Source organism: Brassica napus, chromosome A10, assembly GCF_020379485.1.
Source record: "Brassica napus cultivar Da-Ae chromosome A10, Da-Ae, whole genome shotgun sequence".
NCBI classification, from domain to species: Eukaryota; Viridiplantae; Streptophyta; class Magnoliopsida; order Brassicales; family Brassicaceae; genus Brassica; species Brassica napus.
In genome coordinates, this window is record NC_063443.1 from 17,517,127 (window position 1) to 17,536,099 (window position 18,973).

Sequence of the window (18,973 nt, forward strand, 5' to 3'; positions counted from 1 at the left end):
ATCAGAAAAATCCCGATAAAAGAATCTCGCCGTCGACGACATCAGAATTTGAAGGCGCTATTATCTACAATTTCGGTTATAACGCTTGAGCTCCATCATCAATAAAACTATGATCAAAACCACCAAGCTACCCAGAACTATGATTCAACGCGGGAGTTCAGTTAAATCATACATCTGACAGGCGCGGATTCTTCAAAATAAGATTGAACTTGTTTGTTTTTTGTATAGTTTTTGAAGACACTGATGTGATTAAAAATACAAGCAAACATGTTTTAAGATTAATCTCTCACGGCTTTGGATTTCTTCTTGGAAGATTTATCACCAGACGCAACAGCAATGTACTCCTCTGCATTCACTTTCTCTTGCGTCTTCTTCTGCTTCTTCAACTCTTTTGTCTTGCTCTGTCAAAACCACAAATCATCAACAACAATAAACAACTCAGTTTCAATCCCCTTGATTTGAACCATTTGAACGGAGCAGCAAGATAAACAAATTTCATTACCTTTAAGGATTGTGTTAACTCGGTTAGATCTTTCTTCCCCTCCTCGTATTTGTTTGAGTTGTTGCTGCTCTGCACAGGTTCCTGCAATAACCAGTCCAAGGAGTAGTGTTAGAGACTATTAGTACAAAAAAAAACAGAGAGACATGATTCAATATTTTGTCAACAAAAACAGAAGAGCGACCTCAGGTGGGATGAACGAGGCATCTCTCATTCTTTTCTTCTCTGTACTCTTCTCTGTCTGTTTCTCTTGCTTCTCCTGCCACTTCTTCTCCGACTTCTTTTTGTCATTCAAGAAGAATTCTCCAGACTCCAATTGCTTATCAACCTGGAAAACAATCATACAACAAGGTCAAAACTATGCATTACCATAACCTGAGAAGAAAACTAAAGGATTTGCAGGAAAAATAAAACCAAAGGGTGATGGCCACGGCCACAATCATCAAAAGCTGAAACTAGAAGATTCTTGCCTTGCTAGGCGGTTGAGGAGGAGGTAATGCTGTGTATTCCTTCTTCTCCTTGCTTTTGGGCTTCTTTTGCTTAACATTACTCCTGAGAAATCAAAATATATAGATGGGCTCAAGAGTTAATGCAATGTCACCCGATTCAATGGTCAATATTAGTAAGAAAGAAGGCCCGTACTTCCTGAACTTAGGAAGAAACCTATCCCAGCTTTCCGTTGCAAGCGCTGGATCCTTTGCTAGTTCCCTTCTCATCATGAGATCCTGCATAGCCAAGTGTGGAAGCATATGAACAAATTTGACATATAGTCTAAATAGAACAAACAATAACAGAGAAACATTTCATTCACACCTTTATCTGGTATACAGGATGTATTTCATTACGCATACACTGTTCCACAACCCTTCGGACTTGTTTTAGACCTTTAAAAGAACCCATTGCGGCTACAGTACTTCCCTGTTAGATGCAGATCAACCCCAAGGAACCACGAGAATATAAAAAAACCCCAACGAGAAACTTATCAAACAAGCGAGGCACTTGCAAAAAAACACACACACACACAAATTACCTGAACTAGAATGTAACAGTCGGTTAATATCTCCATCGCCTGCAAGCAACCATAATCATTAAGCCTCTCAAACCCAAACAGAAAGTGTTCGGCAAGTATTCAGGAGTCAACATAAGAATGCAATAGAAACACACAGCTTCCTAAGCATTACACTACTAGCATCACTAAGACTATCCGTAAACAAGACTCAGAACCAGACAGATCACACACCTTCAAGGTAGAAGAATTAGGACCCACAAGCCGCTGCCTTCTTTTCACAAACCTTTCCTGGAAAAATCGTCTATATTAGGATCCGTTGACAATGCATGCCAGATGAACACTGAAAATTACACTTTTCACCACATGCTGAAGTAACTTAACAGGAAGTCGTCAAGTATTCCATGTGTATACTAGAGTTAATGCCATTCATTTTCTTCAAGATATAACAAAAAATGTAAGCTAAGCACTGAGTAACAATCCAACTCAGATATTATACTTAGTCTCTCGCATCTATCGTAACAATCCCTGAAACTAAGATCGACCTTTGTACCTTATTCCGAACCAAGCTTCCAATCTTGATGATATCACATTGCACTTCATCTTCCAGAATCTTGATTGCCTGTTAATGTAAAATTAAGAAAAAATCCATTAAGAAGCTTAATCAAATCGATTCTAGCTAAGCTCATGAAGTGAAGCACAAGAAAATTACCTGAGGAGCAGGAACACTTCTCGAAAGAAGCTTAATCAAATCCCTAGCTTTAACAATGATATACGGATCTCTCGTCTTCCTCGTCGTCGAAACAGTCATAGAACCTTCAACCTACCATCACAATCACCAAATCCCCAAACCGATTAAACGAAAAAAAAACCTAGAAAATGGCCAAATCAAAAACAACGAAAAGAAAATTAATTCACCAGGTTGAGTTTGCAAGCGACGCCGTATTGCTTGAGAGCGGATTCGATCGTGGGCCAAGAGTCCTGAAGATACTTCTCTCTGTACTGAGGAAAGAGCGTGGAGAATGAGCTGACTTCGAGCATGCCCGTCGGATTCCACGCCGGATCGAACTTCTCGACTTTCCAACGGTCGATGTTTGGGTCGTCGTCCCACGGCTTCAGCTTGTCGTGTTTACCTTTGTGTCTCGGCTTCTTCTCCAGGCTCTGGTTCTCGTGCTGAAGCTCCTCCACATCCGCCATTGACGCTGTTATCAGTTAGAACTCTCTAGAGACGCGGCGAGGCAAAAGGCTTTGATTTATAGTAGGGTTTCTCGGGGAAAAATAATAATTTAATGGGATTAATATTAAACCGGGCCGAATTGAACCGGAGTGTTTTTGGCGCGGTAAGTGGTAGTTAGCGGTTATTTTATCTCAATGTTGCTAGACCGGAGTATCTAAAACTTAACTGATTCAAAATTCAAATGTTTAGTTTAGTCCTGCGATTTCTGTTTTCAGAAAACGAACCATCGGTTTTCGGTAAACCGAATTTTTGAAAACCAATTTCGAAATTAACCGTTCGGTTCGATTTGGTTATCGGATTTACAGTTTTCACTTTTATTTCCAAAAATAACTGATTTTTTTTGTTTTCAATATAACTTTCTAAAAATTCAGATATTTTAGCTTGAACTCTGTTATTTTGGTAAAGTTTAGTTATTTTCGGTTAAATTCGGTTCGTTCTTTTGGTTACTTTTGGTTATCTCTGGTTTTTATCAGGGTTTCCGGTTTTTTAATATATGAATTTTTTTGAAAATCAAAAACCGAACCGACCCGAACCGAAAACTAAAATTTTGGTTCGGTTCGGCTGGTTGGGACAAAAACTGCATGGCTAGTTTACAGAAGGAACTCTCTGCGCATACTCCACATACTGTCTCCCAAAAAAAACTGCTTCAAGTAATGCTCTTTAAGGTATTCTCTCTGCAAAGAACCGCCATACCACAATCCCCTCGGATGCCTCAGAGCTGTATACATACACTCCTTCGGTCACGAGCTTATGATGCTCCTTCCGTCGAATCTTTATGCTGTGGGTGAAGGATCTACCTGCTGTGATTATCGTGGGTTTGAGAATGATTTCACCGAGAATAATCATCATTATATAAGCTGCTGATCCACCAGTGTTGTTTCACCCCCGGAAACAGAACATTCTCAACTAGGTACTCTTTATCTTCTTTTCTTCGAGTAATATTTGATCTTTTTTTCGTTTCCTTATCTTCGATTCTCATTCATAAAAGTCACGAGACAGATTTAAAATTACACCGACTAATTCAATATTGAATAGTACCGGTGGGCTCAACTTCACTGAAACTAGAACCATAAAGTCATCACGCACAAACCGTACAAAGGGCCTTTTGTTGCTCTTCTTTATCGCGTTTTTAGTAAACAACAATCAACCAATCCATCTCACTGTCACTCTCTTAAACAAATTTTGAGACCAAATATTCTTAATCCCTAATCGAACAAATAATAATAACCTTTAAATTAACTAAAGCTGAGCACAAAGAACACAAAAGTAGGACATGAAACACACGAGTTTTCTATACATACCCAAATGGAACCTTTTTCAACGTGAGTTATCCTCCTCCTCCCTCCGACCCGACCCGGTATTCCCACCCGACAAAGAAGCAAGCAAGTTGAGATGATGACCCGGAAGATAGTTCCCAACTCTAGCTGCCGAAGCCTCACCCATTGCAGCTGCAGCAGAAGCTTCCTGTTGCTGTTGTTGCTGGTGTCGGACGAAGAGTGTAGCTGGCTGCTGCTGTGTAAACAACATCTCCGGCTGAGCTCCGGCGGCAAAGCTCCACACTTGTCCGAAATCATTCCTCGCCGGAACCGCCCAGAACCCACCACCACCAGAAGCCCCCATCGTGTGTCCAACCGATAATTCACCTCCTCCGGCGCCGGATTCACCCTCCTCCGCCCGCACGACGCGCTTTCCGAGCGTGAAGGGGGAAGAAGTGGAGAGAGAAGCGGTGGAGAAACTCGCCGGGGTTGTGCCTGTTCCCGTGGCGGCTATGATAGAAGGCTCGGCTTGACGGAGGAGCCACTCGATGGTCTGGCCGTCGGATTTGTGGCCTAGCTCCCTCGTCAGCTGGAAAACTCGAGCTGCGCATATGATAGGCATGCGAATCCGCCGCCCTCTCCCGTCGACTTTGCTGTGTCGGTCCTTGGCCGGTGGTTTCTTGACGGCGTTAAGAGTTCCTTTGTTAGCTGCTGACGTGTGCTCGACTATGGCGCCGTTAGTCACTGTCCCGTCGTCGTTCGACATGGAGTGTCGGTGGATTTGGGAGTTCAGTTATGTGGGGAATAAGAATTAAAGAGAGGAGGGGCGAGAAGAGGAATGGTTTAGAGAGGAGCAGAGGAAGCTGGTGGAGACAGGAAGGAGGGGCACATGGTTGTGTGGGTCCCACACAGCTCACTTGTGCTAGGGTTTTTAAAATTCTTTGTCCGTATGGGTTTGAGCTCACGCGCTTGACTCTGGTGTTGACTCCAGCGTGTGGACCATGGTACGGCAAGAGAAATTAAAGTTTTTAGGTTTAGAATATGGGTCCCATCTATGTCACGAACCTTAATCACGAGTACTTAAATGGTCATTAGGTGACAATTACGTACTGTCTGATGGTAATTACTACTGTTCAGTATTTACAATCACTCTGATCCGGCGATCCCCACATATCATTTCATATTTGAATAGTTAATAATTTATATCATTCGTATAACCATCACGGAATATTAAAATAACAATTCCATTTGGAGCGTGACTACAAAAGAAAAGTAGTCGTGTCCACCTGGAGGAGATACCCCCGATTGTGATATGTCGTTGCGTCGAGATCTTTTAATATGTCACGACAGAAATTTTCTCTACTTTCTTTATGATTTATCATTAATGGACCAAAGATTTCTCTATCATGCACATTATATATTATACTATCATCTTAATATTTGTTATGATTATGAAGCCCTTTTATCAAAAAGAAGAAGAAGAAGTTATGATCATACAGCCATATAACGAGTTAATTATTGGTAAATGTCTCTCTGTTACATGGCCATACAATCAGGATGTATTGATTCAATATTATGATCTTACAAGTTGTCAATATTCATCAATAATTGCTAATGATCACCCAATTACTAAAAGTGAACACTATTTATTTACTAGGCGTACGAATCATTTGACATTTGTCAAATGTGTTAAACAGCTGGAGCCCATTCTCATTTAAAAAGTAACTATTATAGGTGGTGGACAAAAATACAAGAAAGTAACGCTTCTGCCAAAAGAGAATCAACTCGTGTTTCATACACAAATTTTTTCTAACTCTTCTATTGGTTTCACTCGTAGATAGATGCCTTCTTAGATTTTCTCTGTTTACTCCTCCAATCAGAATATAATACATGTCATCTCGTGTTTAAGATCAGAGGATCGCTTTATCTTGTGCCTTTGCTGAGAATTTGTCTAGCTTTGCCAGGGCCTTAATTACTTTAACTGAGCCCAATCGATCAAATTAAGATGAAAAATGAATACTGGGCCTTCAGAAATAAGAAGATCACATATTTTTCAAATAAGAATATATTTAGTCGAGAACAAACTTACTAATAATAAGTTAATAACTAACTTAGGATGGTCTTCTTTGTTATAGCCAGTAACAAGTAACAGTGTTTGAATAGCCCTTGACAATATATTTAGTCGAGAACAAACTTACTAATAATAACTAACTTGGGATGGTCTTCTTTGTTATCGCCAGTAACAAGTAACAGTGTTTGAATAGCCCTTTGACAATATACAACGTTACAATGTAACTGTCAAAAAGAATTATCCGAAAATATAATTATTATTTTTTGAACACTCCGAAAATAGAATATATATAACAAAAAGAACTAAAGAATAGTTAGTTTTCATCAGCAGACATCAACTAAATGCATGATCTATTCAGTATAAATAAGAGCAATGTAGATAATTTAATAAAATATAAACAAGCTTGAACACTATTACAAATCTAGAACGAAGTTTAAGAATGGCCAATATGAAAGTTTTTTCGTTTGCATTGCTCCTCGTCCTCGTCTTCGCCATTGGTACGTCGTCTTTGTATTATAATTAAGGTTTGTCGACCCAAACAAAACGTTATAGATAACTTATGTGTGTGATGTGTAATTGGCAGATGTTGAAGGACATGGGTTAGAAGCAGGTGCTTCGTTGTGTTGCAACACTCACCCGAAATTTGGAAAGTGCAACCCGAGCCATGACAAAGAGAGATGCAACCGTTGGTGTCTCAGTGGATGTGCCAATGAAAAAGGCGGTTACTGCAAACCTAGCAACGGAGGACAATGCCATTGTTATTGTTAAAGAGTCACAAAAGATGGAAGATATGCATATGCGTTTAACTGTTACTAATGTTTATGTTGCGGTATTGCATACGTTTGTATGATTATATGAACATGTGTTATTTGAATGATGAATGGATAAATAGCTAAAAAGCTTTTAATTATTTTATGTTTACTCCAACCAATTAAAAAAGAACACGCGTAAGAGTCATAAGAGCACACTTTTGTTACATTTCCCTTGAAATAATAAAAAAAATTATTTTCGACTTATTTATACTAGAGACACACAGCCAATTAGATATAAAATAAGAATACTCATTTCTAGTGTATTTTACTCTTTTTTTAAAAAATAGGGAAAATTTGAAATTAAAACAGAGTTTACTCTAATATAAATTTTAAAAAATAATATATTTAATATATAGAGTAAAAATATAAATTATTATTTCCTTTCGAAAATATAGAGAAAAAATTAATTTAAGAGGAAAATTAGAAATGAAATATATTTAAAAAAAAAAACAAGAGAATGCTGACTTTTGTCAACTCAAAATCACGTTTGCGAAATTCGCGTTTGCAATAATATTTGCCAAAAACAAAACACAACCTTCAGGTGCCAAAAGTGTTTTTTGGGTCCGATCTTTATTCTCCAATGGCCTTCTCGAGAACCGCTCTTCTCTACCATCGATTCTCCAGACAACACCAACTCCACAGACCATTCACCACGAAACCAGACAACAACACATTCCTCCATCCCAACCAATCCGAACTCGCCCAAAACCTAATCACAATCTTCACAACAAGACAACCTTTCTCCCCCTCCGACCCCGACCTGCTCCGTCTCGCCCCCGAGCTCAACACCAAGATAGTAGAAACCGTCTTGAACGGAATCACAAGATGGGCCTCGGCTCATCTCTTCTTCAACTGGGCTTCGCAACAGCAAGGCTACCGAAACGATATGTACGCTTATAACGCCATGGCTTCTATCCTATCACGTGCTCGACAAAATGCCTCACTGAAAGCTTTGGTTAAAGACGTTATAAACTCTCGCTGTTTCATGACTCCAGGAGGGTTAGGGTTTTTGATTAGGTGTTTGGGTAACGCTGGGCTTGTGGAAGAAGCAAGTTTCGTTTTTGATCGAGTTAGAGAGATGGGTCTTTGCGTTCCCAATGTGTACACTTATAACTGTTTGTTAGAAGCGGTTTCTAAGTCGAGTTCGAGCTCGGTTGGTTTGGTTGTGGAGAAGCTTGAGGAGATGAGGCGCTGCGGGTTTGATTTCGATAAGTACACTCTCACGCCAGTTTTAAAGGTTTACTGCAACGCTGGAGAGTTTGAGAGAGCGTTGAGTGTTTTCAATGAAATAATTAGTAGAGGATGGCTTGATGAGCACATCTCCACGGTTTTGGTTGTGTCGTTTTGTAAGTGGGGGAAGGTGGATAAGGCGTTTGAGTTGGTTGAGATGCTGGAAGAGCGTGAGGTTAGGTTGAATTACAAGACGTGTTGTGTTTTGATTCATGGGTTTGTGAAGGAGTGTAGGGTTGATAAAGGGGTTGAGTTGTTTGAGAAGATGCGTGGGATGGGTATGGAGGCTGATATTGCGTTGTATGATGTGTTGATAGGAGGACTCTGCAAGGCTAAAGATCTTGAGAGGGCTTTGAGTTTGTACTTGGAGATGAAGAGGTCCGGAGTTTTACCTGATAGAGGGATACATGGGAAGCTGATACGTTCGTTTTCTGAAGAAAGTGAGTTAAGTCGGATAATGAAAGTGATTATTGGAGATATAGACGCAAAATCTGTGATGCTTTTATACAAAACTTTGTTGGAAGGGTTTATTCGGAACGATTTGGTGAATGATGCTTACAGTTTTGTTCAGAGCCTCATGGGAAATCATGAGTCTGAGATTGTACAGCTTCTAAAGGATCACAATAAAGCAATTCTCCCAGATTCTGATACTCTTAGCAGTGTTATTGACTGCTTGGTGAAAGCTAAAAAGATAGATATGGCAATGAGCTTGTTACATGTTATTGTTCAGAACGGCCTTACTCCAAGTCTTATGATGTACAACAACGTAATCGAGGGGTTATGTAAAGAAGGAAGGTCAGAAGAAAGCTTGAAACTGTTGGGGGAAATGAAGGAACCAAGTCAATTCACACTTAACTGTATTTATGGTTGCTTGGCTGAGCGGTGCGATGTTGAAGAAGCAGTCGAGCTACTGAAAAAGATGCGTTTTTATGGATTTGAGCCGTGGATAAAGCATTCAACCTTACTTGTGAAAAAGCTCTGTGAGAATGGGAGAGCCGTTGATGCTTGCAAGTACCTTGATGACGTGGCTGGAGAAGGTTTCTTTAATCACATGGTTGCCTATACTGCTGCAGTTGATGGTCTCGTAAAAAACGAGGGAGTGGACAGAGGTTTAGAGCTATTCCGAGACATATGCGCCAGTGGTCATTCCCCTGACGTGATTGCGTACAATGTAATAATAAAAGCTCTGTGTAAAGGATCTCGAACTAGTGAAGCTGATGACTTGTTTAACGAAATGGTATCAAAAGGACTAAAACCTTCTGTTGCTACTTATAACAGTATGATAGATGGATGGTGCAAGGAAGGTGAGATTGATCGAGCCATGTCTTGTATTGCGAGGATGTATGAGGATGAGAAAGACCCTGATGTCATTACCTACACTAGCTTAATCCATGGGCTGTGCGTCAGTGGAAGGCCTAGTGAAGCAATCTCTCGTTGGAATGAGATGAAGAGCAGAGATTGCTCTCCGAATGTAATTACCTTCATGGCGCTTGTTCAAGGTCTTTGCAAGTGTAGCTGGTCAAGTGAAGCTTTGGTTTATTTTCGTGAGATGGAAGAAAAGGAAATGGAGCCTGATTCAGCTGTTTACTTATCGCTCATAAGCTCTTTTCTGTCGAGTGGAAACATCAGTGCCGGGTTTGAGATATTCAGAGAAATGGTTTGTAAAGGAAGGTTTCCGATTTTAGTAGATAGGAACTACCTGCTTGCTGTTGATGCTACAGATAAGTTTGTGGAAGACTATAGGACATCGTGTTATCTTACAGGTTTAGTTAAAGACGGCAAATTGCCTATTGTAGCTGCTGTAAGTAGAAAGTGAAGTTAACGCTTCTAATTGAAAGAGGGGAGGCTTATTAAGATTGGTTGCAGAGCTTTTCAGCTAGTGGTTTGGTAAAAGCTCAGTTTTGAAATACTTCCTTGTTGCTAAACCTTGGTCTGATGCCGTGGACCCAGCTTGTCTTACAAGGTATTTGCTCTGAACCAAGAGTTTCTCTTATCTTCATAATGATATGCACATACATATGAAAAGGATGAAAATAGTTGCGAGGGATAAATGTGTATCATTAATAAAAAGGCTAATGTTGACAGGCGCAGAGGTGAACTACATGGATCAGTACTTCAATGTTGGGTGCTTTGCTTAACGGGTGTATTAACCATGGAAACTTGGAGCTAGCTGTAGAGTTGCAACCGCATAATGATGGACGATATGTCGGGCTAGCAAACGTTTATGTGATCAACAAGCGTTTTGGCGCGGCTTGGTCAATGAGAGAAGCAATGGAGAAGAAAGGAGTGAAGAAGATTGCAGTAAACAGTATCATTGAATTGAATAGAAAACCACATAGATGCATAGCTTATGACAAAACACATTTTTGACTCGGAGGAGATCTGTGCAACGTTACATCTGGGTGGTACTTGGATAGATCCCAATGTTGACAATGACTGCGGTTAATTATTATTATGTTTGTTCTTGATCATATGCTACAGTACTATGAAAATAGCCAGACAGTGGACTTCTGATTATTTGGGTCTAAGCAAAATTAGAGAAAACATTGCTCCACTCTTTTTCTTTGTAATGGAAGATATACATTTAAGAAGTTTCAAGCAAATTGGATTTATTTAGTCCAGCGTGCGAACAAAAATTGTAAATTGTAAATCTTCTCACTTTCAAATATTTTGATTATCACTCTTTAATTGGAAAAAAAAATATTGATTTAGAAAAACAACCCCAAAAGAGTGTGAGGTTTAGGGTTTTTCTTTCTTGAAGGTTTTCAAGATGAAGGAAAATAACGTGAGCTGGTGAAGTTCACTCACTCCTTCAGAAGACCTCTTTCTTTAAAGAGCTCATACATCGCCGCTCCTATCTTAGCAGGAGACTCAACAACCTTCACTCCAGCATCATTTAGACTCTTAATCTTGTCCTGAGCCGTACCTTTGCCACCAGAAACAATAGCTGCAACAAACAAAAACCAGCGAAGCAAATGAGAGAATGAAACCAAGAGTAATAAATCATGTTTATGACTTAGATAGGTTGCTTATGAAAATACCTCCTGCATGACCCATTCGACGACCAGGTGGTGCAGTTAGTCCAGCAATAAAAGCAACAACAGGCTTCTCAGTACCACTTGCCTGTTTATAATCATCAAAAACCATAAGTTTAGATTTTTTTTTTTTAAGAATCCAATACAGAGAACGTCAAAATAGATTCACAAGTTGGTTGGTTGGTTGTATTACCTTTATCAAAGCTGCAGCATCTTCTTCTGCAGTGCCTCCGATTTCTCCAATGAGAACGATACCTGAAACAGTCATCTGTCACTTCTTAGTTTCCATCTTTCAACTAAGCTACACTAAGAATATAGATGAACTAAAGGAATAGAAGCCTTCTAAGACAAGAATATCTAGCACTCTAAAGGGATTATGTTGTCGTTCCTACTACTTGACTTCCACGGTTAATCTACTAAGATAAAACGCGATTACCTTCTGTTTGAGGATCAACAAAGAACTTCTCCAAGCAGTCGACAAAGTTGGTCCCGTTAAAAGGATCTCCACCAATTCCTACACAAGTAGATTGGCCTAGACCAACTGCAGTTGTTTGGAAAACCTGAAACCCATAACCACCAACAACTCAACTATCTTACATAAAATTTCAAAACCTCAACAAGAGAACAAAAATGTGAGAGAGAGAAAAGGAGAGCTGACAGCTTCATAGGTCAAGGTTCCAGAACGAGAGACAATCCCAATCTTGCCAGGCTTATGGATGTACCCCGGCATAATTCCAATCTTGCATTCACCAGGCTTGATAATCCCAGGGCAGTTTGGACCAATCAGCCTAGTTTTTGACTGACTGTTAAGAGCATGCTTTACACGTACCTAAAAGATATCACAAACTCCAAGTCAGAGATAGAATCAGAAGAGCCAAATTACATGAGTCTGTGATTCTGTGAAGTCTACATAACCAAGAAAACTAAAGGCATCAATCATGAAGATGGTAATTTACCATGTCATGTTGAGGGATTCCTTCGGTAATACACACAACAAGATCCAACTCAGCTTGTATACCCTCCATAATAGCAGCAGCAGCGAAAGGCGCAGGAACGTAAATCACAGAAGCATTGGCTTTGGTCTCAGCTTTTGCTTCAGCAACAGAGTTGAAAACAGGGAGACCTAAGTGCTCTGTTCCACCCTTCTTTGGCGTCACTCCTGCCACCTATTAAAAACACACACAAAACTAAATTAGCAAAGGCACTAGCTTTAAACGCTATTAAACTCACACACACACCACTAGAATTTAGCAAAGGCACTAGCTTTAAACACTATTTAACACACACACACAACACTAAATTAGCAAAGGCACTAGCTTTAAACGCTATTTAACACACACACACAACACTAAATTAGCAAAGGCCTTTAAACGCTATTTAACACACACACACAACACTAGATTAGCAAAGGCACTAGCTTTAAACGCTAGTTAACACACACAGACAACACTAGATTAGCAAAGACACTAACTTTAAACGCGATTTAACACACACACATGACACAACACTAGATTAGCAAAGGCACTAGCTTTAAACGCGATTTAACACACACACACATGACACAACACTAGATTAGCAAAGGCACTAGCTTTACACCGAAATATCAACAAGGCAAAAGAAAAAACCAAAACTTTATCAACAGGATCTAATGGAAGTTTACCATTTTGGTACCGTACTCAATGGCTTGCTCGGTGTGGAAAGTCCCGTTCTTTCCGGTGATGCCTTGGCACATGACTCTGGTGTTTTTGTCGACGAAGACGGCGGCTGGAGGGGGAGGATCCGACGCGAAGGAGCGAGATTGGGTCAACGAAGTGAGAGACTGGCATGAGGGAGAAACCTCCGAGAAGCCGATGGAGCAGCGGCGAGCATTTGATGAGAGAGATCCGAGAAGCCTTGTGACTTGTCTAGACATGATTGGCTTCAAAAGGCTATGATCCGAATAGAACTTGTGGAACCCTAAACAGTTTGTGTGAAGGCGAAGAAGGAAATGGAGAAAAAGAAACTTCGTTTGAAGAATCAAAAGCTGACAAAAGAGGCTTCCTTTCAAGGCTGTACTTTTCTTAAAAATCTATTATAGCCCAAACCCATTATTTGTTTCTAGAATATGATGACTTTTTAAGAGTTTTCAAAGTTCTGCTAATTGATGCGGGGGAGCCGTTTGTCCCGGGTGGGTCAGTTATTTTGGTTCTAGGATTCAGGGGTCAGTATCGTGTGGGATCTGATTCGGGTGTGATGCTAATTTACGTGGTTCTGGCTCTTCATCTCTTCATCGTGAACAGAGATTCAGATGAGTTTCGATCGTTTATGTCCTTCACGTCACTTGCTCACTTGTCTGAATGTTGTTCTCTGCAAGTTATCCGGCTGCTTTAGGCTCCTTACTATTATCTTTGGTCTTTGAACATTAATGTACGTGGGTGTAGAGGTATAATCTTGCTTTAGTCTTTTAAGCTATCATTCAGTTTGGTAGTTGCCTGTGTTTGGGCTTAAGTTACCCTTGTATAGTTCTAGTTCCAGGGATTTCACTTTGTTCGGGTTATGTATTTCATCAGGTTCTAATATAAATCAGTTGACGAAAAAAAAAACCAATGTTCTCTTAAAAACTTCTACTCAATAACTATAGTCACCGTTAGCTTTGTCTTCTTTTTTAATCATTTGCCTGTAGAAGATGTGATTTCTGCACAAACTTTATCCTTTGGTGAGCTCAGATAAGATAATATAACCTCCAGTCTTTTGCTTGCCAATCTATATTTGAAATATCGAATTATGTTGTCCTAGGAAACTATACTTGAAGATTCACCTTTGGTCTGACTGAACAATATGAATAGAAATATTCAAACCCCTGCTTAAGACAAGAAGATCAAGAATCTTGTAGTTATAGTTCTACATAAACCCAATATTAGCTTCTAAGTATTCATTTCACTGAATTAAAGTTTGAAGCACTTACACATAAATGGCAAAAAGCCAATAAACAGCAGAATCACAAATCACCCAAAGCAATATAAGCCAACAACAAGTTCATAGGACATCTTCCAACTCAAACATAAAGAGTTTCTGATCAAATGTTTTTTTGCCAAGTCCGGTTAGTAACGGTATTTGGTAGAGTAATCTTTAGGAGCAATCACCAGCCCACGACCTTTCCTTGCACCACGGAAGACGGTTTCAATGATATCGATAAACTCCTGCTTGTCCTTCATAGCCCAATTGATCTTGTTGTTGTTTCCAGTCCCAAGATCGATCATAATGTGCTTGTTCCTAAAGAAGAACATCACCGTGGAAGGATCGTAGAGCTCGTACATGGTGTTGAAGTCTGGAACCTCGGTGATGTCCACCAGATATATCACCGCAAAGTTCTTTATCGTCTCAGCAACAGACGCAAGCACCTCATCCATCTTAATTAAAAAAAAAAAAATCAAAAATCAATGAATCAGCAAAACCTTAATTCCTCATCACTAGTGGCTAAATCTCTCAAACAATCGATCAAAATCGAGATCGAGAAGGTTACCTGCATACAAGTCTCATCCCAATCATGGCCGAAACGTATGACGACGAGACGCTCTTCCTCGGCTAGAATCGCCTGATCGACAGCCCAGCCGGAGTGAAGATGCGGTAGAAGATACGACATCGTTTCGTCTCTCTCTCTCTCCCTCTCGCGCTTTCTCGAAAATTCCGATCTGTTTCAGTTTCTCTCTTTAGCTCTCCTCTTATATTCGGATTCCACTATCGACGATGACCGACCATCAAAACCCGACCCGCTCAAAGTGGGTTGGGCTACCAGATAGCGTAGGCCCATGAGAGGGTTTACGGATTGGCCCAGTAAGTAACCAGTCATCAAAGATTCGACCGCTCAGAGTTATATGGAATAACCCCAGTAGATTGTAATCTTAGTGAAGGCCCATTAAATACTTTACTTCAGGCCCAATAAGGACCTATGAGTTCTTCGTAAAGCGATTATCCTATCCAAAAATCTTCAGAGCTATCAAACTCCATCATTTGAAGATCTCTTCTCTCTTTCCCTCTAAATCTCATTTCTTTCTGCATCCTCTGCTATCCTTGAATCCATGGAGTTCGCTTCTTCCTCTCTCTGTCAAGCTCACAAGGTCGCTCTCACGCGTCAACCTTCTCCCCCGGTCAACTCCTGCTCCCTCGGTTCCGTCTCCGTCATCGGATTCTCTCTTCCGCAGATCAGCTCCCCTTCCCTAGCTAAATGTCGCCGAAAGCAGAGCTCTTTTAGCTCCGTGAGAGCTTGTGTTGCCGTGGAACAGAAGACACGAACTGCTATCATCAGAATTGGCACACGTGGAAGGTTAAATTTCTCTCCTTTTTGCTTCTCGTGTTCTCAAATCTCTTTTGATTGTATGGATGCTAATGGGTTTGCCTTTGTTTCCGCAATTCTGATTCAAAGTCTTGATTTTTACCAGTCCTATAGCTGGATCCTAAGTAGATGCTTAGATGCGATAAGTGTGTAAGGTGTTTGGTTTAGAGATGATTCATTGTTTTCGGTGTGATTGATTTTTTGCATTTAGTGGTTAATTCAGTTTAAGGCCTTCTGCTGCTTATATATACTCTTCACTGTGTAGGACAGTCCGTTAGCACTTGCTCAAGCGTACGAGACACGAGCTAAGCTCCAGGCGAAACACCCTGAGCTCACTGAGGACGGAGCTATCCACATCGAGATTATTAAGACAACTGGTGACAAGATTCTCTCTCAGCCGCTTGCTGATATCGGTGGGAAAGGGCTTTTCACCAAAGAGATTGACGAGGCTTTGATTAATGGTCATATCGATATAGCTGTTCATTCCATGAAGGATGTGCCGACTTATCTACCGGAGAAGACGGTTTTGCCTTGTAACCTTGTGCGTGAGGACGTCAGAGATGCTTTTATTTGTTTGACTGCAGCTTCTCTAGCTGATCTTCCAGCTGGAAGCGTTGTGGGAACAGCTTCTCTTAGGAGAAAGTCGCAGATACTCCACAAGTATCCTTCATTAAGTGTGAGTTTTACCATCTTGGATTAGATTTATCGTTTGTTAAAACTGATACAAGTGTTTATTGACTCTGCAGGTTGAGGAAAACTTTAGGGGTAATGTGCAGACAAGACTATCAAAACTTCAAGGAGGAAAAGTTCACGCAACGCTGTTAGCACTTGCTGGTCTCAAGAGGTTGAGTATGACAGAGAATGTCGCCTCTATTTTATCTCTCGATGAAATGCTTCCAGCTGTTGCTCAAGGAGCAATCGGAATTGCCTGCAGAACTGATGATGATAAAATGGTAAACAGATGTTTATTTTTCATGTGACCTTTGGATTTGCATCTCTGATATGCTTGTGAAATGATTAAATGTTTTTATTTTGTTGTTTTTACATTTGTAGGCAAACTACTTAGCCTCATTGAACCACGAGGAAACGAGACTAGCGGTAGCATGCGAGAGAGCGTTTCTTGAAACGCTGGATGGCTCATGCCGTACTCCTATTGCTGGATACGCTGCCAAGGACGAAGAAGGCAACTGCTATTTCAGAGGGTTGGTCGCATCCCCTGACGGTACTAAAGGTATGAAAGCATTCCTACGCATACCAATATGATAGTCCCTCATTCATTTCTTATATGTTCCATCTTTGTGACAGTTCTTGAGACCTCAAGAAAAGGTCCGTATGTGTTTGAGGACATGGTAAAGATGGGAAAAGACGCTGGGCAGGAACTGCTTTCGCGTGCTGGTCCAGGCTTCTTTGGCAACTAAGCCATTTGAAGTAGAGGAAGGGCTTTGACATGGACAGAGCCAAGTGAACTGTTGTAACTTTTTTGATTTTGAGAGAAGTATAACAATGTTTTATCGATTGTATTCTTGTAATTTAGATAAAATTATTCTTGCAATTGTAACTTTTTCATCCAACTATGAAACATTCCCAAGAAACTGGAGTAACAAAAGAAAAAAAAACTGAAGACTTTAGTTACATCTCCGTCCATCTTCCTCTTCATCAACCGGAGTAAACCACTCTGGTCTTCTCTCGGAGTTACTCAGTCTGTAATTCAGCATCAACTCTTCATTGCACAACGCTCTTGTAGCCACTAGAACAAGCGTCTTCAGTATAGGAGCATCACCTAAAGCTACATTTGGGATGTAAGCTCGCATCCTCTTCTCTGACAAAGGGAAGTCATACGGACAAACCATGACATTAGGATCCATATCTTTACCCGGGTGATTCAAGAAATGACCAAACGCCAACGGGTTTCTCATTTCAAGAACAGCTTCTACATTAGCATCTGTTCTAACCTCAGGCTTTGTGGAAGAGCCGTTCCATACTTGCCGTGACTCTCCTCCACGTCCCCAAGGCTGAGCATTTATCACCATCCCATCATACCTAGTGATCAGATATGAGTTCTGTGCATCAACATTTGGATACCCGGGAGGATAAATCACACCAGGGTAGAAGGCCAAGAGAGCTCCCACATCTGCTTCACCTTCTATGAAACAACCTTGGCCGGCCTCTTTGTGAGGTATCAAGGACTTTTTAATCTCGAGTGTGTACCCAATTCGATCCTTCAATAGCTTCGAGACTTCGGCGAGTTTAAGCGGCTTAGTCTCAGGAACCACTGTGCTGAAGAAGAAGAATCAGTGAGAAATGATCAAGATAAGAACAAGATACTGTAGAGGCATAAGTTCGTTCACTACACCTATCCTTAAAACTCACATGGCTTGTCTGCAGTTGGAACATTATCAGCTTTTAGTTCCTCTGTTTTGTCGTTATTAAGAAGAAGAATCTCGTCCATGGAAGCACAAAAGTTTTCGAGCTGGCAGTGAACGTTCTCTTGCACTTGCTTCTGTTGCTCAGATAAAGTAGCTTTACCAGCCATCTCAATGATCTCTTCTGCATCAGCCTCCTCAGCATCTCGTCCCAAACGATTATAACTACAACACACAGAATCTCCATAAGTAACATAACCAGCTAAGCTAATACTTAGTAAGCTTTCTCTTTTTGAAATACAAACTCATGACAAACTAAAACCAACCTTGTAAACATAAAAAGCTTGTTAATGTCAGCTTCGTATTGCAATTGCCGTGGATTCTTGGCGAAAGTGGTACTCTTTGCTAGAACACCAACACCCTGGAGACAGACAGACACCACAAAGCAAAAAAAAAAAACAAATCTCATCACGTTTGATAGTATTTGTAGCAGTCAGGCTGATGTTTTCAGAGTCTCAGAGCATCAATACATCAAAAGTTCTTGGATATACGAAACAATCTACAATGTTAATTGATCACTGAGATTCAATCAGTTTCATAGTACTCTCTCACATATGTTCTAAGTACATATTTTACCAATGCTACAAGCTACAAACAGAGTCTAACTACCAGGAAGCATCTTATATGGTGAAGACTAAATCATGAACAAGAATCGAACTTTCTTCATACCAAACATCGAAAAACCCAATATCGAAGAGGATATTCAGAAGAAGAAAAAGTTATAGAAAAGAGATTTAGTTCACCTGCTGAAATTTGCTGAAAAGAAAAAACATTTTAGCAAACGCCATTCTTGTTTTCCTCCCTTCCCTATGGAATCAAAGAACAGATAAGAAGAAGATGAATCGCAAGTGCTTGAGTTGAAAGATCTCTCTTCAGGTGATTACAGAAATGGAAAAGACACGACTTAAGGGCTGTTCTGCTGTGTTTAGCTTAGCTCACCCGTTTAATCATGGCTGGGATTATTTCGAATAAATGGGCCTAAATGGGCCGTACAAACCTCTCTTTTCTAAAGGGCCTCTATTATTATATTTTATTTTTTAAACAACTATTTTATTTAATTAGATGTAAAGTTACCACGGACGCACAATTCAA

At 40.3% G+C, this 18,973-nt stretch overlaps 7 protein-coding genes across 7 annotated transcripts; 2 read left to right on the forward strand and 5 right to left on the reverse strand.

Moving 5' to 3' along the window:
- Positions 1-188: 188 nt before the first annotated feature.
- LOC106419335 (KRR1 small subunit processome component homolog) lies at positions 189-2,767 on the reverse strand. Its single transcript, XM_013860101.3, has 11 exons — positions 2,424-2,767; positions 2,218-2,328; positions 2,059-2,127; positions 1,740-1,796; positions 1,530-1,568; positions 1,313-1,417; positions 1,142-1,224; positions 970-1,051; positions 684-827; positions 503-583; positions 189-401 (listed from the first exon to the last, which is right to left on the reverse strand). Exons 1-11 carry the CDS (start codon positions 2,700-2,702, stop codon positions 279-281), a joined length of 1,173 nt encoding a protein of 390 aa, XP_013715555.2. The 5' UTR covers positions 2,703-2,767; the 3' UTR covers positions 189-278.
- A 1,067-nt stretch (positions 2,768-3,834) lies between these two features.
- LOC106406772 (transcription factor TCP21) lies at positions 3,835-5,038 on the reverse strand. The gene has a single exon (XM_013847506.3). The coding sequence runs from the start codon at positions 4,762-4,764 to the stop codon at positions 4,060-4,062; it is 705 nt and encodes a 234-aa protein (XP_013702960.2). The 5' UTR covers positions 4,765-5,038; the 3' UTR covers positions 3,835-4,059.
- Positions 5,039-7,357: 2,319 nt separating this feature from the next.
- LOC106405817 (putative pentatricopeptide repeat-containing protein At5g08310, mitochondrial) lies at positions 7,358-10,582 on the forward strand. Its single transcript, XM_048742486.1, has 2 exons — positions 7,358-10,074; positions 10,197-10,582. The coding sequence occupies exon 1, from the start codon at positions 7,462-7,464 to the stop codon at positions 9,925-9,927; it is 2,466 nt and encodes an 821-aa protein (XP_048598443.1). The 5' UTR covers positions 7,358-7,461; the 3' UTR covers positions 9,928-10,074; positions 10,197-10,582.
- A 118-nt stretch (positions 10,583-10,700) lies between these two features.
- LOC125579085 (succinate--CoA ligase [ADP-forming] subunit alpha-1, mitochondrial-like) lies at positions 10,701-13,199 on the reverse strand. Its single transcript, XM_048742487.1, has 7 exons — positions 12,807-13,199; positions 12,103-12,312; positions 11,805-11,975; positions 11,583-11,706; positions 11,340-11,401; positions 11,153-11,234; positions 10,701-11,058 (listed from the first exon to the last, which is right to left on the reverse strand). The coding sequence occupies exons 1-7, from the start codon at positions 13,056-13,058 to the stop codon at positions 10,916-10,918; spliced, it is 1,044 nt and encodes a 347-aa protein (XP_048598444.1). The 5' UTR covers positions 13,059-13,199; the 3' UTR covers positions 10,701-10,915.
- An 843-nt stretch (positions 13,200-14,042) lies between these two features.
- LOC106419259 (thioredoxin-like protein YLS8) lies at positions 14,043-14,868 on the reverse strand. The gene is made up of 2 exons (XM_013860018.3): positions 14,649-14,868; positions 14,043-14,535 (listed from the first exon to the last, which is right to left on the reverse strand). The coding sequence occupies exons 1-2, from the start codon at positions 14,766-14,768 to the stop codon at positions 14,227-14,229; spliced, it is 429 nt and encodes a 142-aa protein (XP_013715472.1). The 5' UTR covers positions 14,769-14,868; the 3' UTR covers positions 14,043-14,226.
- A 229-nt stretch (positions 14,869-15,097) lies between these two features.
- LOC106419256 (porphobilinogen deaminase, chloroplastic) lies at positions 15,098-17,050 on the forward strand. Its single transcript, XM_013860014.3, has 5 exons — positions 15,098-15,449; positions 15,729-16,134; positions 16,205-16,411; positions 16,512-16,689; positions 16,764-17,050. The coding sequence occupies exons 1-5, from the start codon at positions 15,205-15,207 to the stop codon at positions 16,874-16,876; spliced, it is 1,149 nt and encodes a 382-aa protein (XP_013715468.2). The 5' UTR covers positions 15,098-15,204; the 3' UTR covers positions 16,877-17,050.
- LOC106419258 lies at positions 16,963-18,867 on the reverse strand. Its single transcript, XM_013860017.3, has 4 exons — positions 18,625-18,867; positions 18,148-18,242; positions 17,829-18,046; positions 16,963-17,730 (listed from the first exon to the last, which is right to left on the reverse strand). The coding sequence occupies exons 1-4, from the start codon at positions 18,667-18,669 to the stop codon at positions 17,084-17,086; spliced, it is 1,005 nt and encodes a 334-aa protein (XP_013715471.2). The 5' UTR covers positions 18,670-18,867; the 3' UTR covers positions 16,963-17,083.
- Positions 18,868-18,973: the final 106 nt, after the last annotated feature.

Excerpts from the sequence above, each read along its gene's own strand:
- LOC106419335 (XM_013860101.3), bottom strand. The coding sequence starts at position 2,702 with ATGGCGGATGTGGAGGAGCTTCAGCACGAGAACCAGAGCCTGGAGAAG. Across the intron at positions 1,569-1,739 it reads CTAATTCTTCTACCTTGAAG|GCGATGGAGATATTAACCGA; the intron begins GTGTGTGATCTG and ends GGTTGCTTGCAG. Across the intron at positions 828-969 it reads CTCCTCAACCGCCTAGCAAG|GTTGATAAGCAATTGGAGTC; the intron begins GCAAGAATCTTC and ends ATTGTTTTCCAG.
- LOC106405817 (XM_048742486.1), top strand. The coding sequence starts at position 7,462 with ATGGCCTTCTCGAGAACCGCTCTTCTCTACCATCGATTCTCCAGACAA.
- LOC106419259 (XM_013860018.3), bottom strand. The coding sequence starts at position 14,768 with ATGTCGTATCTTCTACCGCATCTTCACTCCGGCTGGGCTGTCGATCAG. Across the intron at positions 14,536-14,648 it reads GGGATGAGACTTGTATGCAG|ATGGATGAGGTGCTTGCGTC; the intron begins GTAACCTTCTCG and ends TTTTTAATTAAG.
- LOC106406772 (XM_013847506.3), bottom strand. The coding sequence starts at position 4,764 with ATGTCGAACGACGACGGGACAGTGACTAACGGCGCCATAGTCGAGCAC.
- LOC106419256 (XM_013860014.3), top strand. The coding sequence starts at position 15,205 with ATGGAGTTCGCTTCTTCCTCTCTCTGTCAAGCTCACAAGGTCGCTCTC. Across the intron at positions 15,450-15,728 it reads AGAATTGGCACACGTGGAAG|TCCGTTAGCACTTGCTCAAG; the intron begins GTTAAATTTCTC and ends TGTGTAGGACAG. Across the intron at positions 16,412-16,511 it reads GAACTGATGATGATAAAATG|GCAAACTACTTAGCCTCATT; the intron begins GTAAACAGATGT and ends TTACATTTGTAG.
- LOC125579085 (XM_048742487.1), bottom strand. The coding sequence starts at position 13,058 with ATGTCTAGACAAGTCACAAGGCTTCTCGGATCTCTCTCATCAAATGCT. Across the intron at positions 11,976-12,102 it reads GAATCCCTCAACATGACATG|GTACGTGTAAAGCATGCTCT; the intron begins GTAAATTACCAT and ends GATATCTTTTAG. Across the intron at positions 11,707-11,804 it reads GAACCTTGACCTATGAAGCT|GTTTTCCAAACAACTGCAGT; the intron begins GTCAGCTCTCCT and ends TATGGGTTTCAG.
- LOC106419258 (XM_013860017.3), bottom strand. The coding sequence starts at position 18,669 with ATGGCGTTTGCTAAAATGTTTTTTCTTTTCAGCAAATTTCAGCAG. Across the intron at positions 18,047-18,147 it reads AAGCTTTTTATGTTTACAAG|TTATAATCGTTTGGGACGAG; the intron begins GTTGGTTTTAGT and ends TGTGTGTTGTAG. Across the intron at positions 17,731-17,828 it reads TCCAACTGCAGACAAGCCAT|TGGTTCCTGAGACTAAGCCG; the intron begins GTGAGTTTTAAG and ends TCTTCAGCACAG.